The 19,622-nt window shown below is 48.4% G+C and overlaps 1 protein-coding gene across 2 annotated transcripts in view; it reads left to right on the forward strand.

Annotated features, from left to right (window-relative positions):
- LOC138580288 (amiloride-sensitive sodium channel subunit alpha-like) overlaps nt 1-19,622 on the forward strand; it is a 223,852-nt gene that overhangs the window by 55,772 nt on the left and 148,458 nt on the right. For both annotated transcript variants that reach the window (XM_069650701.1, XM_069650702.1), the window contains exon 3: nt 16,951-17,209. In XM_069650701.1, the coding sequence (XP_069506802.1) occupies nt 16,951-17,209 (259 nt within the window). The remainder of the gene's footprint in view (nt 1-16,950; nt 17,210-19,622) is intronic.

Here is a 19,622-nt window from a genome sequence, read left to right on the forward strand (position 1 = left end):
TGTGCTAAACGCTAGGCAATGTCGTTACCTGGTGTCAGTACGGCGCCACTCTCCTTTATAACTTTTTCCTATGTTCACGAAACTGGCTTCCTTGCTTCCGCATTCGGGATCGAATTTCCTCGACCAAACTTCGGCATAGACCCAATAACGTTCCGTTTTTATCGTCCTGTGTTGCGCTCGAAAACGAGTCACTACAATTGAAGAACAAAGTTCACAGGTGAAAAGTCAGAGAAGTCTACATCTTTTTTATGCCTCAGTCACGCACTTGCTGTCTCTTTTTGTCCCGCTCATACCTAAATAGTCTAAAGTAGACTTACGTTAACAATAGCTTGTGGCAATCTTCTCGCTGTCCTGCTACAAAGGAGCTAGCTCTATTATTCCCGGCACATCGCTTTAACCTTGTTAACTAAAGTCACATGAGTACTCACAGCATCACGTGTCTTGCAGGCCATCTCATACCACGTCGTTTCTCACGTCTCGTGTGTCACGTGTTCAATTTTTTAGCCTTTGACGCTCCGCAGCCTCAACACCTACGAGACCAGTCCCGATCGTCAATACAAAAAATGCTACCACGGGCAGCCTAATCTACTACCTAATTCATGGTCGGTAAGTAAAGGCACTGTATATTCAAGCCTTTGTGCCTAATATTCCAAGTGTTGACCGCAATATTAACAGTCACGGGACATTGTCTCGTGCGCCACTAGCTGTTCCAATTGTTCCTTGGCTGACACTTAACTCTAGCTTCGCTAACTTTAGCTTCTGGAAACCTCCTAGTCCGGATTCTTCACAATCATACACTTTTGTAAGGTATGTTTCCGGCTTAGTGACTGATATATATATACCACATCATTGTGGATATATAAGTGGATGTGAGTACCACAGAATGCAAAACCCGAACAGAATCCAGTATATGTTATTATCTAAAATCGTTGTCGCTACGCATACTGACCCATCCAAGTGTCACAAAGTTGACTTGCTCAAAGTAAAACAATCAGTGTTTCCAACTCTCAAATTCATTGAGTCCTTTAGTGACTGAATCTGTGAGAGCAATCAACCATTGTTCCTTATACTGCAATTTCCTTATATCTGCCTCAGGGTTACTTGTTCTATTTAGTTTCCACAAGACTGTCCATTTCAATTCGTCTGCCTCATGGTTCAGAATAATAAAATGATTTACCATTGGGGCTACTGTGTTGTGGTTGCGAATGCAACTCCTATGTTCTCCTATGCGTGTGGTCACTTTACGTTCAGTCATGCCAATATAAATCTTTTGGCATGGGCACCATACTGCATATATCACATGTGTGGAGTTACAGTTGGTGAATGTCATTTGATTCCACAATTGTGGAAGTCCCAAATCCACCTCTTTTGTTCTGCTGGTAAATTTGCAGTTAACACATTTACCACAGGGGGCATGCCCTACTAATGTTGGTAGACCCCATGCTTGTGTGATACTCAATTGTTCTTTAGGTCTTTGAGAGATATCATTTCTTGTTATTAATTCCTTCAAATTAGGTGCTCTCTTATACGCTCATAGTGGGCTCTCTAATGGACTTTCACCACCTGTAAGTACGTGCCAATTTTTTTTGATAATCTTAATGACTTCATTTGTTCTTTCATTGTAGGTACTCACAAACACAATATTATTTCTATTCTGGTTTTTGGGACGATACTAGGGCCTCTCGATGGTTATTAGTAGATCTTTTGTATGCTCTCTTAACAATTTTTTTGGGGTAATCTCTGTTCAACAGTTTAAATTTCAATTGTTCAGCTTCTACATGAAACGTCGAATTCAGTGTGCTGTTTCTTTTCAGCCGGATAAATTGTCCAAATGGCAGATTTTCTCGTGTATGTTTTGGATGAAAACTATTAAAACTTAACAGGGCATTCTTGTCTGTTAACTTATGAAAAGGTTTAACTTGTAATTTGTTCTGTGTTTTGTCAACCCAGATCGTTATATCTAAGAAGTCAATTTTCTCTGAACTCTGTGTACAAGTAAACTTTAAATATCGATTCAGTTGATTGATCCATTCAAAAAATTCCAAAAAAGAACTCACCGTACCATCCCATATTATCAAGATGTCATCGATAAATCTCCGCCATAAGGAAATCTTCGAAAAGAAGGGATTTGTTGTTTGATAGATATGTTCTATTTCGAAATTCTCCACATACAAATTAGCCGCCGTAGGTGCCACAGGGGAGCCCATGGCCTCTCTCCCTCTCTACAGATGCCATGGTTTCCCTCCCCCCAACCTCTTAAGTCTCACTCTTCTCCCTGCTCATGGATCTCTCACCTCCCCTTGTCTCCCCTTGTCTCTGGGTCTCTCTCTCTCCCTCTCTCCACTGGGTCTCTCTTTCACCCTGACCCCGGGTCTATACTTTACCCCACCCCCTTAATTTTGCTTCTCCCCCCACACCCAATGCCTCTCTCTTCCCGGCGCCCTGAGTCTCTCGATTCCCCATAGCCCCAAGTTCTCTCTCTCTTCCCTATTCTCCTGGCTGTCTCCCTGCCCCCACCCCCCTGGGGTTCCCTCTATCCAGCACCCCGGGTATCCCTTTTACTAGCCCACTGGGTCTCTCTTCCCAACTCCCTGGGTTTCTGTCCCTGGCACCTGGGGTATCTTTCCCCAGCCTCCTGGTTTCCTTCTTCCTCTGCCCCCGGGTCCCTCTTTCCTCTGACCCCTTGGTCTCTCTTTCCCCTACTCCCTTAGCCTCTCCTTCCCCAGCCTCATGGGTCTCTTTCCCCAGCTCCCTTGGTCTCCCCCTCCCCATTACCCTGGTTCACTCTTTACACGTCCCCCTAATTTTCTCTTTCTACATCGCACGGGTTTGTTCTTTCCCCAGCCCCCGTTTTCCCTCTTTCCCCAGGCCTCTGGCTCCCTCTTTTCCAAGCTCCCTTGTTCCCTCTTTCCCTAGCCCCATGGGCCCCTCTTTCCCAAGCCCCATGGGTACCTCTTTCTCCAGCCCCCTGGAACCATCCTGCCCCAGCCCCCTTTGCCCCTCTACCCCCATTGTCCTGGAACCCTTTTGCTTCAACACCCTTGGCCCCTCTTTCCACAGCCCCTGGTCCCTCTTTCCCCAGCCAGCTAGTTCCCTTTTTCTCTAGCGCTGGGCTTTCTTTTTCCACAGTCCCCTGAGCTTTCTTTTCCCACTGTCCCCTTTGTTTCTCTTTCCCCAGCCCCATGGGTCTCCCTTTCTCCAGTTTCCTGGGTCTCTTTTTCACCAGCCTCTGGTTTCCTCTTGCTCAAGGCCCCTCACTCTCTCTCTTTCACCGTCCCCCTGGGTCTCTTTCCCCATCCTCCTGGGCCTCTTTCCCCAGCCCGCTACATCTCTTTCCCCAGCCCCCCCAGGTCTCTCGGCCCCCACCCCCCTGGTTCTCCCTCTCTCCAACCTCTTGGGTCTCTCATTCCCCAGCCTTCTGATACTCTCCCGTTCCAATCGAATGGGTCTTTCTCTCCCTGGCCCACGTGTACAGTTTTCCTCTCCCCAGACTCTCCTCCAGTCTATCCCTTCCTTACTCCGTCCTCATGGGTCGTTTTCTCGAAATCATCCTGGCCCACTGCTCTGGTCTCCTACCTCCCAATCCCACTCCTTTTCCTCTCTTCATCAGCTGTCTCCAAATGGGCTCCTTCTCCTGACTCCCACCAGCTTCGCCACATGCGCCTCCTTGATCTCACCCTTCAGCCTCACTTTGGCATAAGGGACCTCGGATATGTCTTCCTATGCAGGTGGAATGGAGATTGGCTGATTGGCCTCACACCTGGGGATGGTTTGCATTTTGATGTGGAACTTGGCGTTGGTTAATACTTCTCCATGAGGGTCCTCTCACTTCTTGCAACAACCTGGTCCCACCCTCAGGGAGGACACGATTAGCCTAACACGTCTCAGGGGTATGTGTTGAGACCTTGTGCGATCACTGAAAAACTTCTCTAGCTTTCACTCTTGTTTCATTTCCAGCTCGTTGGCCCTGCGTGTATACTTTCTATACCCCCGCAAGGGGAACCATGCGTGAAGGTGCTGACAGCTCAGAGGTACCTCCCCTCTTCCAATTCCTTGAAAAGACAGTGGATCCCTGTGATGATACAATGCCTCCTGGTGAGGGCATGATAGGGTACCCAGACGATCCTCCCCACTCTGCCCCAGGATCTCGTGGCTTATGATGGCACCAGTCCATCTTGGCATCCTCTCCTTCCGCCAGCAAGGTCAGGCAGGGGCTCATGTTACAATCCGTCTACTGGGTCTCTTTCCCCATTAATACAAATACACCCGACTGGATCCTTTCAAAAACCCGTCTGATTCCATGAACTCTACTAACGGGACAGTTTGCCTGCTGTCTGTGTCCACGATGGCTTCCATTTCCTTTTTTCCAACCCTCATCTATCTTGAAGTGTCGGGGCTGCTTCTTTACTGTGCTGCTTTTTACCAGCAGGCCCATTGTGCTTGAATGAATTGGCCACACATCCAGAGTAGGCACACACCTCCTGACTCATCTCACTGCCTGACGTGATACTTTGGTAGCCTTCCATGAGACTGACATCATCAGGTGCTTGGGTTCTTTTGGGAGGACAGCCTATGGCGATATGTCCCATCTCACCACGCACACGACTCCCCAACTCTTGATTACTGAGCAATCTCAGTGGGTGAAGAGACCATTATCCTTTGCTATTGGGTAGGGCATCCAGTTTCCAAGTTCTGCTCTTCTTCCGCAATGCCCTGGCCATTTTCCCCAGTGAGTCCCACGCCACAGTGTAATTGTACTGCCTCCTTGGGTGAGCAAAGGGCCCCAAAGGAGGGCTCAATCACAAAAGGTGCTCCTTATTCTGCCTGGGCAACTAACCACCTTAGATCATTTGCTCAGATTCTGGTTGGTGACAGTGTTTCTTTAGGTCATGGCTGCCTTATGTGTGGCCATTTTCTACATTGGGAGCCTTTCCTGCTGATTGAGCACTAAAATGGCATCACTGGTTTGTTTGAATCCAGTAAAATTGCAAAGTTTCTTTGTTGCTCTTTGTGTGTGTCTGGCAACTGGGAATAACCATTTAGGGACAGACATTGTTCATGTGAGCTCGGAGCTGACAAGTGAGCTCTGGGTGGGCTTACCTATGTGTTCCTCTGGTTGGGATGTCTGGAAGTGCTCTGGAATGGACATCCCTGAGTTTGTCTGCGCAAAAGGCCACACACGTTTGACTATGGTAGCCAGCATTGGTTAGCTGATTGCCAAAAGTTTGCATGGTGTATGTGTGTCTGATTGGAGGTTGAGTTCATCCCCAAGTCCCTGATTTTGGGATAAAAGCTGACACTCTGCAGTTGTTGTCAAACACTAGGATTTGATCCAGAAACACTGCCAAGGAGTTCTCCCATGAGGATGGCAAATGGATTTCTACTCCAGCATTCTCTGTAGACCAGGGAGAACTGACTGCACCACTCCCTCCCCTTGATCCACTGGCACCAGTCAAGATCAGCTCCAGAAGTGGGAGCACCATTTTCTGAAGAGGCCTGCAGCTGCTGTTGCTGCTGCTGATTATTTCCATCATTGCGTGAGTCCTGAAGCATGGCCTTGATGCTGCCCCTTTGGCTGGGGGGATCACCTTTGGCTTACCAGCAGCTTTCAGCAAGAACCGCAGCTTGTGACCCTGATTAGAATCACCATTTTACTAAAACAATGCATCTCGTCCTCAGGAGATTCTTTGCGGGGGTCCTCTGACTTCATCTTGTACCGAGTTCCATCCATTCAGCTGTGGGGTCTTCAGTGGCTGACTCTGGTCATCGGGCATTGAACAGTGAAAAATCCAACTTTGGCTGCAAGTAATCCACTCTGCATTCAAAGTAATGACTAGACTGTGGTACATGTTCTTCTTAATTCTTCTTGTATCATGGCTCCATTCGCTCGAAGATAGGTTTTTCGCATCAGACCCTGCCCTTCTGGCTTTCATTTGCGACATGTGGAACCTCGAAGTCTGTGCAACTGGATCTCGTCTCTGGGATCCTTTGACTCATCTTGTGCTCTTATTTCTATATGTCTTGCAATAAGGGCTTCGTTGCAGACCCCTATCCATCCAGCGTTGAATCGTGACTTCTCCAGCTGCTAACATCAGAGTGCCACTCTGCAATCTCCAAGCAGGCGCTGAGGGGACTCGTCTTTGTTTACTGGACATCTTCAGTGGGTTCTGTGTTGAATCACGGGAATTCGCCCCTCTTTTTTCCCCCAGGCAGAGTCTCCGCTGTGAGGCTATGGAGGTGAACCCTGCTTCGCAACACCCTACCTACGGGTGGAGACAAGTGGGACTTCACCGGGAGAGACTCCCCCTCTGGGGACAAGGACTCCCAAACCTGTGAGGAACTCCCTAAAAAGCATCCATCCCAACATTACCTCTTTAGCCATTTAACTGAGATGAAAAGAATGGAACAACATGAAGAGAGCCCGCAGCCGACCGAGTGAGATAGGCACAGAGGTATGCCGGGAAAGACCCACGGCTACATAGTACCAGAGAGGGGAAGAGACTGTAAATTCGATTAAGCCCATAAGTTGCAAAACTGCCCGCGTACCGAAACTTGAGAGCTGGATGCGCAGCTTCCTGTAAATTGGAGAGAAAGGGGACAGTGTGTCCCAGAAACTAGTAAAAACCACTACATGGTTGGAACCGTGTTTGGTCCCGGTATCTGGAACACCAGTCGGCAATCCTACAGGAAGACATGAAGTATGATGCATCAAAGAAATAGAGGAAGCCGTACAGATGAAGAAGAGTACCTGACCCGAACGAAAGAATCCCCAGTGATGTTACCCCTAAGAGTGACAGGTAATGTGGAAAACAGGAGACCTGGGAGGGGGGAGGAGAATCATTATGGAACTACTCATACTCGTCCCAGTCAAGACGATGAGAACATAATATTGAAAATCAAAGAAGCGGATGTCAATCGTTATGATACTACTCATAGCCATCCCAGTCAAGAGAATGAAAGTATAAGATTGAAAACACGAAAAGTGAATGAGAATATTTATGGGAGTATTCAAGTTAAGGTCAAGAGGTCTCCGTCAAGTTAAAGGAAGTCTAATTAAGAAAGAAAGCAAAGCTATAAGAGACAACCCTGAGGAAAAGGACAGACTGATATATATGGCCAAAGACAGAGACAATAAAGAGAACAAAGCTTGTGACACGGACGTCATTTCACCAAAATGACAGGGGTAGCGGAAGTGACATCACACAACCTTTGACCTCTGATAACATCACAGGCAGTGATGTAATTTGACCCCCACCCCGAAATGACATCACGGGGAGAAATGGAACAGAACCTTTCACCCTTTGACAAAACAGGAAGTGGCATCACATAGCAAGTACACTACGAAAAATATGGTTACGATATCACTATAATGTGATATACATTTCATACAAGAATGGATCACCATATGTATCGTTAATATCAGTGTGTATAGATCCATATTGATAAATTACTGTGAATGCAAGCAGGCGTCCAAGGCCAAATAATAATGATGTGTTATTATATAAACCTTACGCTTAAGCACTTTATATAGAACAAATATACATACAGTAACACCCTACCTGTGTTTGTACTCCTATCAACCTCAGAAGGATGAAATGCTGAGTTGAGGTGTTTAAGAACAGATGAAATCAGCGACTCACCCCCTGAAGTGTGCCTGAAATAAAACTTTAATGAGTCTAGCAATTATTGTATAGAATTCCAGAAAGACAAATTATTTGTTATTCCTATTCATTCTTATTTAGGGTCACTGCTCAAAGTGTTACACTTTGTTTTTTTTAAGAGGCCTAAACAAGAAAGCCAGCCACCCCAGAAAGAAAGAGCCACACGACACTGGCCACAGCCAGCCCAGGAGCTTTATTTATTTTTTTTTTTTTTTAAAAAGAACATTATATTTCTTTAGGGGGAGCAATGGAGACCTCAGGGGTTGCAACTTCGACCCCTGGTTACTCCCTGGCTTGTGATTTACATAGAAAAGAAGAACATCTCAAGAGAGAGTCATTAAAGTTGGATAACCTTCCACTGGAAAAATAGAAGAAGATCTCTTTGTAGAAAAAGTAAAAAAGCGAGTAACAAACGGAAAACCTTAACAAGGGAGAAGAAATCAGTTTAAGGTCCAAAGAACCTTAATTTGGGAAGAAGCAAACACATAATACAGCACTGAAAGAACTGTACGAATTGGTACATTTTGGATTATTTAAAAGCACTCTGAGGTACTCATCCAATGACAGTTGAGGCATCTATTGCAGATAGTGGGATTTAAACTAAAGGGGCCTATGAGTCTCCCCAAGGGACCTTTGGATGGTGCAAGATATTTTCAACACTTGGTCGGCTTTGTTAAGTCACCTTATATTTTGATATGTATATTGTGGGAACTTTTCTCTTTTTGTGTGTATTGAAAATGTTTGCGATGCCTTTTAACCGTCCTGCTCCTTCTGAAGAATTTGCCTTGGCTGCTTAGACAGCCAGAATAGCTCTCATGAGTAATCCTGTATGTCAAGTAGGTTGATGTATCTGGCCCTTAGAAATAGGACCTTAGTAACTTCTCCCTAACAACAGGTGGCAGTTGTGGTTTACCAGTTTTGGGACTCAGTGGAAGCCAATAGGCTGCAGTTAGACAGCCTCACTAGAAGTGCATTAAATAACTACTAAATACGTATATAAGGGGTTTATTAAAGATTTAAACATGGTTATCCTCTAGGTTGACAAGATCAAGGAGATCTGTGTGGCCACTTGGTTGACGTCAGCTGGAGTGACGTTTGGCAGACATAAAGAGGTGTTAAGGTGCGCTCCCAGCTTAGGGTAAGGCGTCTGAGAGCACTTCTGACTCCATTGCTGCCTCTCCCCACAAAGCTTGACTTTAATCGAGAGTGTTGAGAAGTAAACCACACAAGGTAGGTTCTTCAAAGGGTTTAACGCACATATGCAGGATACATGTATGAGACCCCCAACCCTCACAGCATCACATCCCCAACGGTTAAATACAGGCCATAACAAGTGCCTAGGTTCCAAGGCAGCACATTGTGACATCAGCCCTCTAATGACCAATGACAGCACATCAGAGATACACAACAGATCCATAGCAACTACTGAGCGTTCCCATAATACTGACAGCCCATACATAACATGGAGGCTTACAAATCAGGACTTTGAGGTGAGAAATTCATCATGAGGATATGGAGACGAACAGAGAATTCAAGGAAAAAGAGCCATTGGTAGTGGCGGAAAAGTCTCACTCCAGACCCAGACTTCCTGGTCTGATGGGTCCACGCATGGCTACTAATGGTGCGTTGCTATAGTTACCGGCAGCGTTGTGTCGGGGGGAAATTCTCCCGGGGTCGGCTGGGCCGTCCGCGGACCTCCGGGCAGGGAGGCCCCAACTCCTCCCGTATATCCCAAAAGAATGAGTATGAGACACACGCAAGAAGCAAGGTGGTTCTGCTGTTTATTAAACAAAACAGCAGGGATGGGTCAAGGATCGTACGCGTCCGTCCTGACACTCTCTCTCTAAATCGTGGGGCTCGCAGGCCCTTTTTACCTTAGTATGACGCGCTACTTGCGTCACCTGGGAAAGTTAGCAAAAAACCTATCGCCACTCTGGATTGGTTCCTCGAGTGGTAGGGTTAGTATAGCATACGTATAGAGAGCGTTATTATTGGTTGAGGGTCAGTCAGGTGGTATACTTGGGTTGTCCCTTCAATTTGATACATGAAAATTGTTACATGAAGACCCCTGAGGATTGGCTAATGTTAATGGCGTCAGTGATAAGGGCCCCATGTTCTGATTGGTCCACCCGCGAGCCCCCCAGTCTGGGACCATCGCTGTTCCCAGCTCGCGGTGCACCTGCCATTTGCAACAATGTATCACTATGGGTATGTGCAGACAATGTGAGGATTTATTCATATGCTGGAAGGCAGACTACTCCCACCGCTGCAGATGTCCATTGAGTCGCTTAATTGTATCTGCCTGTGTCTTGAAACGTGGGATCCAGGCGCCTCCCTCCTCCTGGGCCTGGCACCCTCTCAGGTTCGGCTTGGTCACGTGAGGTGAGACCGTGGTTGAGGCAGAATTCTGCACAATTAATATTGCATTTTCCACTGTGTGCCTGGCTTAATTTGCAGGTGTGACCTTGGCGTCGGCTTGCGGCATGCGAGTTTGCAACATTGTGCCCTTGACTGTCTGCTCTCGCCGGGCTCATTCTGCGGGGTCAGCAACTGTACTCTTGCTCATTCAATGTTCATGGAAGCCCTCACTTGCGGCCTACTTGGGCCTGGTGCATAGGTGGAAACGTTTGATGCACGGCGCTTTAGGTTATGGTATCATATTGCTTTATCCCCAGTATCATGTCTTTGTTATATTTCTCATGGCAATGCATGGGCTTAGGAGAAGCGTGAGCAAGCATTTTAGATGAGTTCATTGTGCGTCTTGCGTTTCTGCATTTTGAAAAGCCTATGTGAAAAATAATAAAGATGCGCGTCAGTGGGTGTGTCCGTCACCTACGTCATAGCACTGAATATGTTCTTCGTGTGGATTGGTGTGGGAGTGTCCGGTGTGCATGTTTGCACGGGTGTGCTGACCGTTGGCTAGGTCGTCATGGCATCTCTAACGATGTGTTGATTTAGTGTTGAATGGTTCAGTCGAGTTCATCCATGCCGCAGGTGTCGGCATGGGCAGGGCAGGCTGGTGGGCAGGCGGATGGGAACATCCGTATGTTCGTGTACCAGTGTATTAGGTCGTCTGGTAGATGGGCAAACTCCTCTCGTGGCGGGTGCCTGGGCCGTGATCCTCTAGGCCAGGGGTGTGAGGGGATTGGTGGGAGCTTTTGTTCCATTCTCCCACTTCAGTTGAGTTTGCTAATAGTATGCCTGAAGTGTATGCGAAGGCTAAAGCTACTTGTTAGCTTTCCTCGTAGTCTGAAAGCTTCTAGAAAGCTCCCACGAACGGCCAAACCGAACTTGTGATGAGATGTTTTCATAGAGTGCTCTAACAATATCGAATACAGAGATTTCTAGACCCATATTGGCTAATGTAGAGCAGAGTTTACCTCTGTCGGCCAGTTCTAGCGCTGCAGAAAAATGTAAGGATGGTGCAAAGAGCGGCATCGTCATCTGAGTGGAAAACCTATAGACAAAACCTATAAACCTGATACAAATCATATGTGCAATATCACATTTGAGCGAAAACGTATGGAAAAAACAGATTTTAGATATTTTTTGTGATTGAAAATAGGACGATAATAATATAATGAGGTTGTCATAGAATACCGTGGTTTTATAAAACACTTGTCAATGTTTTCCAATTTATTATGATATGCTATGATAGGTTATTTAGAACATGCATAATACCCAGAGGTTTCTAAGCGCGGACCCGGGAATCGAACCTGTGGTGCACTGTGTCGTCTTGCTTTCAAGACAAGCACTCTGCTCCTGAGCTATCCTCCCGAGACAGCCTGAGAAAGGAATTTATGTTATAATTCTCATAATAAAAAGGTTTCACACACTGCATGCAGTGGACATCTGATGCTGTACAGCAGAGGCCTGCAACCGTTGACTCTCCAGATGTTTCGGACTACAATTCCCATGATATCTGGATATTGGCCGTCATTACGACCCTGGCGGTAAGTGAAAAACGATGCCGGTAAAGGATTACTGGCATCGATTACCGCTCCGGCCGATTATGACCTGATGAAGTGCTATTAACGGCACCGTAATTAACGGTGCCGCTAAAAGCGCCAAGGGCGCGCGCACGCGACCCCTATGCCGTAAATACCGGCATGGCGCAAAGTGGGGAACATTACGAGTCACGCGGACATGCAATTAACACCCTTGTGAAGGCCGTAAAGTACCTTACCGCCATGGTGCAAATACCGCCATCGCGGACCAACCGTAAACGGCCAGGTGCATTGTTCCCAACTGCCACAGGTGGACGCAATCAGAACAGGTGGAGGCAAAACAGACTGGGCAAGCACAAAAGGAGCACACCCCACCCCTTCCCACACCCAGTCACACTCCACAATGATTCCAATACTACTAGCAATGCTGGGGCTGGAGGACCTGATTGCAGTGGAAGTGCTACTACTACTACAACAACAACAACAACAGGCAGCACAGAGGAGATGCAGGAGGAGAAGGAGGGCAAGGCAGGGCCAGCAAGCCCCACCAGCACAGCCAGTGGCACCACGCAGGCAGCCCCCAATCCCACGCATCAGAGCCAGTCCATTCAACCTAACCGCTGAGCAGATCCACACCCTGTACCGTCTGGACCGGGACACCATCACCACCATTGTGGACATGATACATGACGACATTGTCAGCCTGATTGAAACACGCACCACCATCCCAAACCCTACTGAAGGTAGTGTCTGTGCTCCACTTCCTGGCCACATGCACCTACCAGAACACAGTGGGGAACCTGCATGGCATTTCACAACCATTATTGTCACGTACTTTGAACCAAGTGCTGGATGCCCTCCTCAAGCACACAGATGACCACATTTCCTTACCACGGTTTGCCCAGGAGATCTCAAACACCAAAGTAGGTTTCCATTCACTGGCTGGCATACCTGGTTGCATTGGCGCCATCGACTGCACCCATGTGGAATTGGTGGTCCCACATGCCATGGAGGTAGTGTACCGCAACCGTAAACTATACCACTCAATCAATGTGCAAATGGTATGTGACTTGAACAGGATCATCACACATTGTTGTGCCCGATTCCCCGGATCTACCCATGATTCAATGGTGCTGCGGAACGCCACGATACCATGCTACATGGAGCGACATGCAGGGCAGAGATCCTGGCTTCTCTGTGAGTCGCATGTTATGCCCATGGAAATGTGATGTTGGTAGGTGATTGAGGTATAGATGCATACTTCACCTGGATGAGATGGGGGTGGGAGAGATGCATACTTCACCTGGCTGAGATGGGGGAGGGGAGAGATGCATACTTCACCTGGCTGAGATGGTGGGGGGGAGATGCATACTTCACCTGGCTGAGATGGTGGGGGGGGGAGATGCATGCTTCACCTGGCTGCGAGTGCCAGAGGGAATGGAGCATGCTCATACCCCAAAGCAGCCCAGACTGGAGCTGACACCTAACCACAAAATGCAAGATGTAAGCTGCCCTACCATGTAAATGAAGCAGTGTCACAACCATTCCACAGCCATCTGCATGTGCACTGTAACAAATCAGACCGCATCCCCCTCAACAAAATGCAACTACAAGCAATGACTATAGTCAATACACAGCACCAAACACAATCAACTGAAAGGACAGTCCACCATTACTGCGTACAAAGGTGTCACATGAGGGCCAAATACATCAATACACCACTACACTGACACAGAGGCCCAACTGAATTGAATGACACCATTTGTTGTGCGTAGTGAGATCATCATGATGCTGACATCAACGGTGCCAGGATGAAAGCATACAAATTACTGGACATCTGCCACATCACAGAAACAACCACTGTGGACTAACACAGTGCATGGGCACTCACAAGGAACTGGACCCCCCTGCGCCCACTAGTAGATGGCATGCAAACCAGCCCATAAGAGGAATACAGACAAAGCAGTCACATTGTGTGTCTCCATCCATGCATGGAAATGGAGTTGAAATTAAGAAATAAATGCATGCCATGGTGTCACTCAATGATGTCAAATATGATGTGATAACTTACACATACATTGTTGCCCACATGCAGGTGATGCAGGCTATCCCTTGAAGAGGTGGCTCCTTACCCCTGTCCGGAACCCACAGAATAGGCACGAGGAGGACTATAATCGTGCCCATACACGGACCCGTGTGGTGATTGAGCAGACATTTGGCCTTTTGAAGGCACGGTTTCGCTGCCTCAGCAGGTCTGGTGGGGCACTCCTATACCGCCATGAGAAGATGGCAAAGGTCGTCATGGCATGTGTCATGCTACACAATATGTGCATCAGACGGAATGTGCCCCTGCCCCCTGACGCTGAACTGCAACCACCTGACGAAGAGGATGAGGAGGGTGGGGATGGGGCAGCTCCTCAGGGAGGAAACGATGCACAGGAGGGACGTGCCATGCGTCAGACTCTGATCACCCAATGTTTCTAGCACACATGGACAGGGGGGTGTTACATGGAGATGACACTCGGGGCACTGGGTGTGTCAGGGACATGGACACTGTAGACTGTTAACCAATAAAGCACATGTATGCAATAAGCAATGTCCACACATGTGAATCATGAGTAACCAAAATGTGTATTGAAGAAGCATAACTAAGTGAACAGGCCCTCCACCCCACACACCCACTCCCCCCTCCCCCTCAACTCCCCAACACACCCACTCCCCCCTCCCCCCTCAACTCCCCAACAAACACACTCCCCCTCCCCCCTCAACTCCCCAACAAACACACTCCCCCCTCAACTCCCCAACACACCCACTCCCCCCTCCCCCCTCAACTCCCCAACACATGGTGTGCAGTACTGTCCACCAGTGGACCACGTGGCACCAGTTGGCAAGGCTGTGCCAACTGGCATCCCCCTCTTCCAGCACCAGGTGCCCCCCTGTGTGATCACCGTAGGTTCCTGCCAGACCTGCGCACAGGGCTGGTCCTGGTGGAACTAGCAGCTGAGGATGTACTTGGTTGCTCGGATGGACGCATGTCCCGCATTGCTTGCACCATCTCAGACAGTACGTGCCGCACTGCGGCCAGTTCTGCGCATATGTCCTTTGAGCTGGACTCTATTGCTGACTTCAGGGAAGCAGCACATTCACGGATGTCCTCCCTTGCACTACCACATTCAGCAATGTGCTGTGTCAGGAGGCCAGTGAGCTGCTGCTGGCGCCTTAGAATGTCCTGGATCCCCTCTTGGGTGTTTGGGGCTAGGGTGGATGTTTGAAAGGTGCCCGAAATACTGTGTTCCTCGGGCACAGATGTGGTCGGGCTGGGAGTTGCCGGCAATGAGTTAGCCGGAGATAGCCCATGCATGCTGGTGTCGGGCAGGCTGCATGGGGACAGGTGTGGGGAATGCAGGGGGCCAGTGGGGGGACTTGCAACATGAAGCACATCCCCTTCCTCGTCATCGGAGATGACTGCTGTGGCAGCTGTTTCGCCAATAGTGCTGCTTGCAGCCAATGCAGTCCCGTCTGCCGCCGACACTTGGGTAATGCTGGCTGTTGTGGGCGCCACAGTGGGGGACGTAGAGCACATTGGTGCTGTGGCCTGTGGTGTGCCCTTTCCTTCTCAGGTCGTAGCGGTTTGCTTATGCCCCTTGAAGTGGAGGGCCGGTGTTGTCCCTCCTCGGCCCTGGCCTTCTTCCCTGGGGTGGCACCGGTGTCGTCATCGGCGCTGTCTGATTGTGTGCCTGGGGGGGACCAAAGGAGGGAGAGGGTTAGTGATGGGTCTACGGGCATTGAGCATGCATTGGGGTGGCTGCATTGATATGGATCGGTACATGAGTCACATTGGAGGGAGTGACATACAGGTTGTCTCAGTCTTGGGTGGGTGATGCATGGAGGCATTTGGGTTGCAACACAAATGGGGTGCATAATGCATGTGGACAAGGTGATGCTCTGCACTGCCTGTAGGCATTCTTGTGCTTATGTGTCTGGTGGACCCTGATATACATCATTGCACTGTCAGTTCATCTGGACATCATCGTGGTGGTATTGGCATTTTGATTTGAGACACCTACCTGCTTCGGCTGATGACGGGGCTCCTCTCTCCATGTCCCCAAGTCTCTCTATTGACTCCGTGCCTATGGTGGAGGCACATATCTCCTCCTGTGGCTGGAGTTTTAGGGGCGACTTTGCACCTCCACCTGTCGCCATCCCAAGGTTTCTGTTTGCCGACAGTATGCTTCTCACGCGCAGACGTAGATCGTCCCATCGCTTGCGGCATTGTTTTGGTGTGCGGGGTGTGGTCCCGACAGCACTGACCCTCTGGGCGACCAATGTCCAAATCTGCTTTTTACGCAGCAGCGCCGGTCGGGACATGTCTGTTGCAAACACCACGTCTGCATGCTCCTGAAGTGTTTCAGTCAACATGGTCAGCTCCTCTCTTGAGAAGCGCTCCTGGCACAGCCGATCTCCACTTTTCTTCACAACTTTTGGCATCCTAAAATCAGACAGGTGGTGGTTGAGGTGTGTGGGAGTTCTGGGGGTCAGATGTCTCCTGGTTGTGGTGGATGGCAATGGATTGTGTTTTTAAAGATGGCCGCCGTGCTCTTTCCCGTTCCTGTGCGATGACGCTACTTCCGGATCCGCTTATTTACGGTCATCGCTAATAGCGGTTTCCGCTATTTGAGGTGACCGTTATTAGCGGTGACCGCTAATGCCGATGGCTAGGATGCCAGAGGTGCTATTTCCACTGCATACGATGCCGCAAAGGGGGAATTTTCGGGCTTTAGCGGCATAGCCGTGAATTCATTACCGGCATGGCGCAAAGTTCGTGCCCGCGAACTCGTAATGGGCCGCCTTTAGCGGTCTATTGCCAGCACGGACACAGTAATTGCGCCATGCCGGTAATGACCGGAACTTACCGCCAGGGTCGTAATGAGGGCCATTGACTATGGTGGTTGGGGATGATGAGATTTGTAGTCGAAAATATCTGGAGAGCCAAAGGTGCTTAACAGATACAGGCTTGGGAGAACTCAAGGCCATTGTGTGCCTTCTGAAAGATGTACAGGAATGAGGACATCTAGGAAACACTAAAAGCACTTGAGGTCTTTATGTGCAAAGCAAATCCTCTACACAGGGGGACAGTCAGCTATTTTATTATTATTATTATTATTATTATTATTATTATTAGGGTATTTATTGAGTGCAGACCTAGCTTCAGGAAGCAACAGAGCTAGTACAAACGCTATACCTAGAGGCCACTGGGAGTGAGTATACTAGTGTACCGGAGCATGCTCTTGTGCATATTGCTTCTCCTGAAGGTGGTCACCATTGTTGCTGTTGTGTTTTAGGTACATGGCTGTGATGGACGACTTGGAGGAGCTGGACCGACTGACCGAGCAGACACTGCACGAGCTTTACGGATACAACAGCTCGAGACTGCGATCAGAAAATGCATCCAGGAGGGGGCGCCGAAGTGTGATATCCCAACTGTACCCTCTGGAGTGGTTGGATCCTAAACAACTGGAGGGCAACCGTGTTAAGCGGGCAGCTGTCAGTGAAACGGAATTGCCCATGGGTCGAAAGGATTGGAACATTGGTTTCAAACTGGTGAGGACTGGGGCTACTTGGGTGGGAGTGGGGGCGGGGCAAAGCCATAGGGCAGGATTGTGGCTACCGTTGGTGGGGATCAGACAGTTGAGGCATTTGAGGAGGAATGCTAGGCTGTGCCATACAACAGTTATCATTTTTCGATCCCCAGATCCTAATCCTTCCCAGCAGGTGACATGTGAATCATGGCTCTAGCCTTTCCCCTTAACACTGTTGTTATAACAATGCTATGAAGCAGTTCTCCAGCAGACCCTGAGGAAACCAAGCATCTGGAGGTCGTATGGACTAAAATAAATATGTAGTACATTGCAGTTATGTTGCTGTCTTGGTTGAATTTCTTCTCATAAAGCTACTTGATGATTCCTTGGGGGAAATGCCCTCCATTTGCCAAGATGCTATTCTGGGCCCTCTTTTTATCTCACAACGTCTCTTAACATGGTCACTTCATTTGACAGAATGCAGTGCCAGGGCTCTCTTTCACAAACACATGTCGTACTTGATCTCTCAGTGTCTTTTGAGCCCTTGGACTCTGTTTCGATGAATGAACTTTCAGGGCATTCTTTGTCTCACCATATGTTCATGACACCTTGGTACTTTCACTACGTCTCCCAGAATGCAGCATCAGAGTGCCCTTTAGCTTAAAATATTGTTTAGACATGCTGGTACTTGCGCCGTGTTTCTCAGGATTCAGCATCGGGATTCTAGCTACATAATAGTATCTTTTGGCAGTCTACATTTCCCAGAATGCACCTCGCCTTTAATGGCTTCATGTTTCCCTTCACTCTCCGTTTCATGAATGTTAGGTACATTTTCCAGAAACCTTCTGGCGAGTGTTTTCAGAAAACATGGGCCTCCTTACGGGTCCGGCGGTAGCTCTGCCGGGGCTACCGACAGGTTGCTGCTGGACCTGTAATTATTTACCAGCACCTGACTTCTCGGTAACACCGGGGGAATACAACCCCGGCGGTCTGGGAAGTCAGGCGCCGGCAAATTTTAAGTCCCCATTCCCATAGAGTCCTATTGGACTCTATGGGAATGGGGACCACAGAACTACCGGCACCGTTGTTAACGGTGCCGGTGCTTCCATGATGGCTTGCCTACCGTGGTCACTGTGCCCGCAGGGTCATAGCTGTCGGGCACAACGGCTCCGGCAGGCAAACCCATTGTGTGCCGGTCCAGAAACAACAGTGCCGGTAAGCTTAGAGAGGTGTCTGCAGAGGGGTGAAATTGTTAGTGGATTGGGTAATTGGCATTGTTGTCTTGAAGCAAAGTGCTAAACTACCACATTCCCTCCCAGCATTCACAGTCCTATCCAGCTGCTCATGCAGGCTACCGCTCATAGCCCCCTCGCAGCATGACAACACTCGCAACTACGTCCAGGTGTGGCACCTGCCATCATTCACAACTTAGTCCGGGCCCGGCGCATGCCAATGTCCACAACTCTGCTCAAGTGTGGCAGCTGCTAACATTCACACAACTATATGCAATTATGGTAGCTGGTAGCATTCATGGGGTGGGTGAGGTTGTTGGATGGAGCTGGGCAGGGATGGTAATTTATGTCCTCTTAGAGGCTGTAGCTTGTGTCCTATTTGACCTGTCAGTGTCATCCTAGATTCTGTCAGCTTGTTCTTTGGGTTTTCTGTTTTATTGTTTAGTTGTTTCAATTTGAATCTAGGGTGTTGAAGAGCCAGGTTTTTAGTAGTTTTCTGAATTGTAGGTGGTCTTTGGTGTTTCTTATTTCTTTCGGGATGTTGGTCCAGGTTTTTGTGGCTAGGTGGGAGAAGGAGGAGCCCCCTAGTTTTTTCTTGAGGTATGGTTTGGTTCCAGGTGGATTTCATTGCTTGATCTGAGGAGTCTCGTTGGCTTGTAGATTGTTATTTTCTTTTGTCGGAATTCAGCTCCCTGTCCACTGATTGCCCTGTCTGTTATGCACATTGTTTTGAAGGTGATGCGATGTTTGACTGGGAGTCAATGTAGTATTTTTAGTGCTGGAGTGATGTGGTCTCTTCTGGATAGTTTGAGGAGGAGTCTGGCTGCTGCATTTTGGATGCGTTGTAGTTTATTCAGGAGGTATTTTAGTATCCTGAGGTAGAGGCTGTTAGCTTAGTCAATTCTTGACATGATGAGGGCAACTATTGTGAGTGTTTTCTGATGAAGGAGTGGAAAGGTAAGATTCTTCTTGTGTGGAGGAGGAAGAAGCATTTCTTGATTATTGCATTTATTTGTGGTTCTAAGTTTAGGGTGTTGTTCATCAAGACTCCCAGATTTTTTACTCCCTTAGATGTTGTTGGCGCAGCTCCCATTTCCATTGGCCAGTGAATGTAGGTGTTGTTCTCTTGGTTTTTGGATATGATCATGATCTCTGTATTTCCTGGGTTGATTTTCAAGTTGTTGGCGGTCATCCAGTTAAAGA

Source organism: Ambystoma mexicanum, chromosome 3p (genome assembly GCF_040938575.1).
Source record: "Ambystoma mexicanum isolate Mex_15411 chromosome 3p, UKY_AmexF1_1, whole genome shotgun sequence".
Taxonomy (NCBI): Eukaryota; Metazoa; Chordata; class Amphibia; order Caudata; family Ambystomatidae; genus Ambystoma; species Ambystoma mexicanum.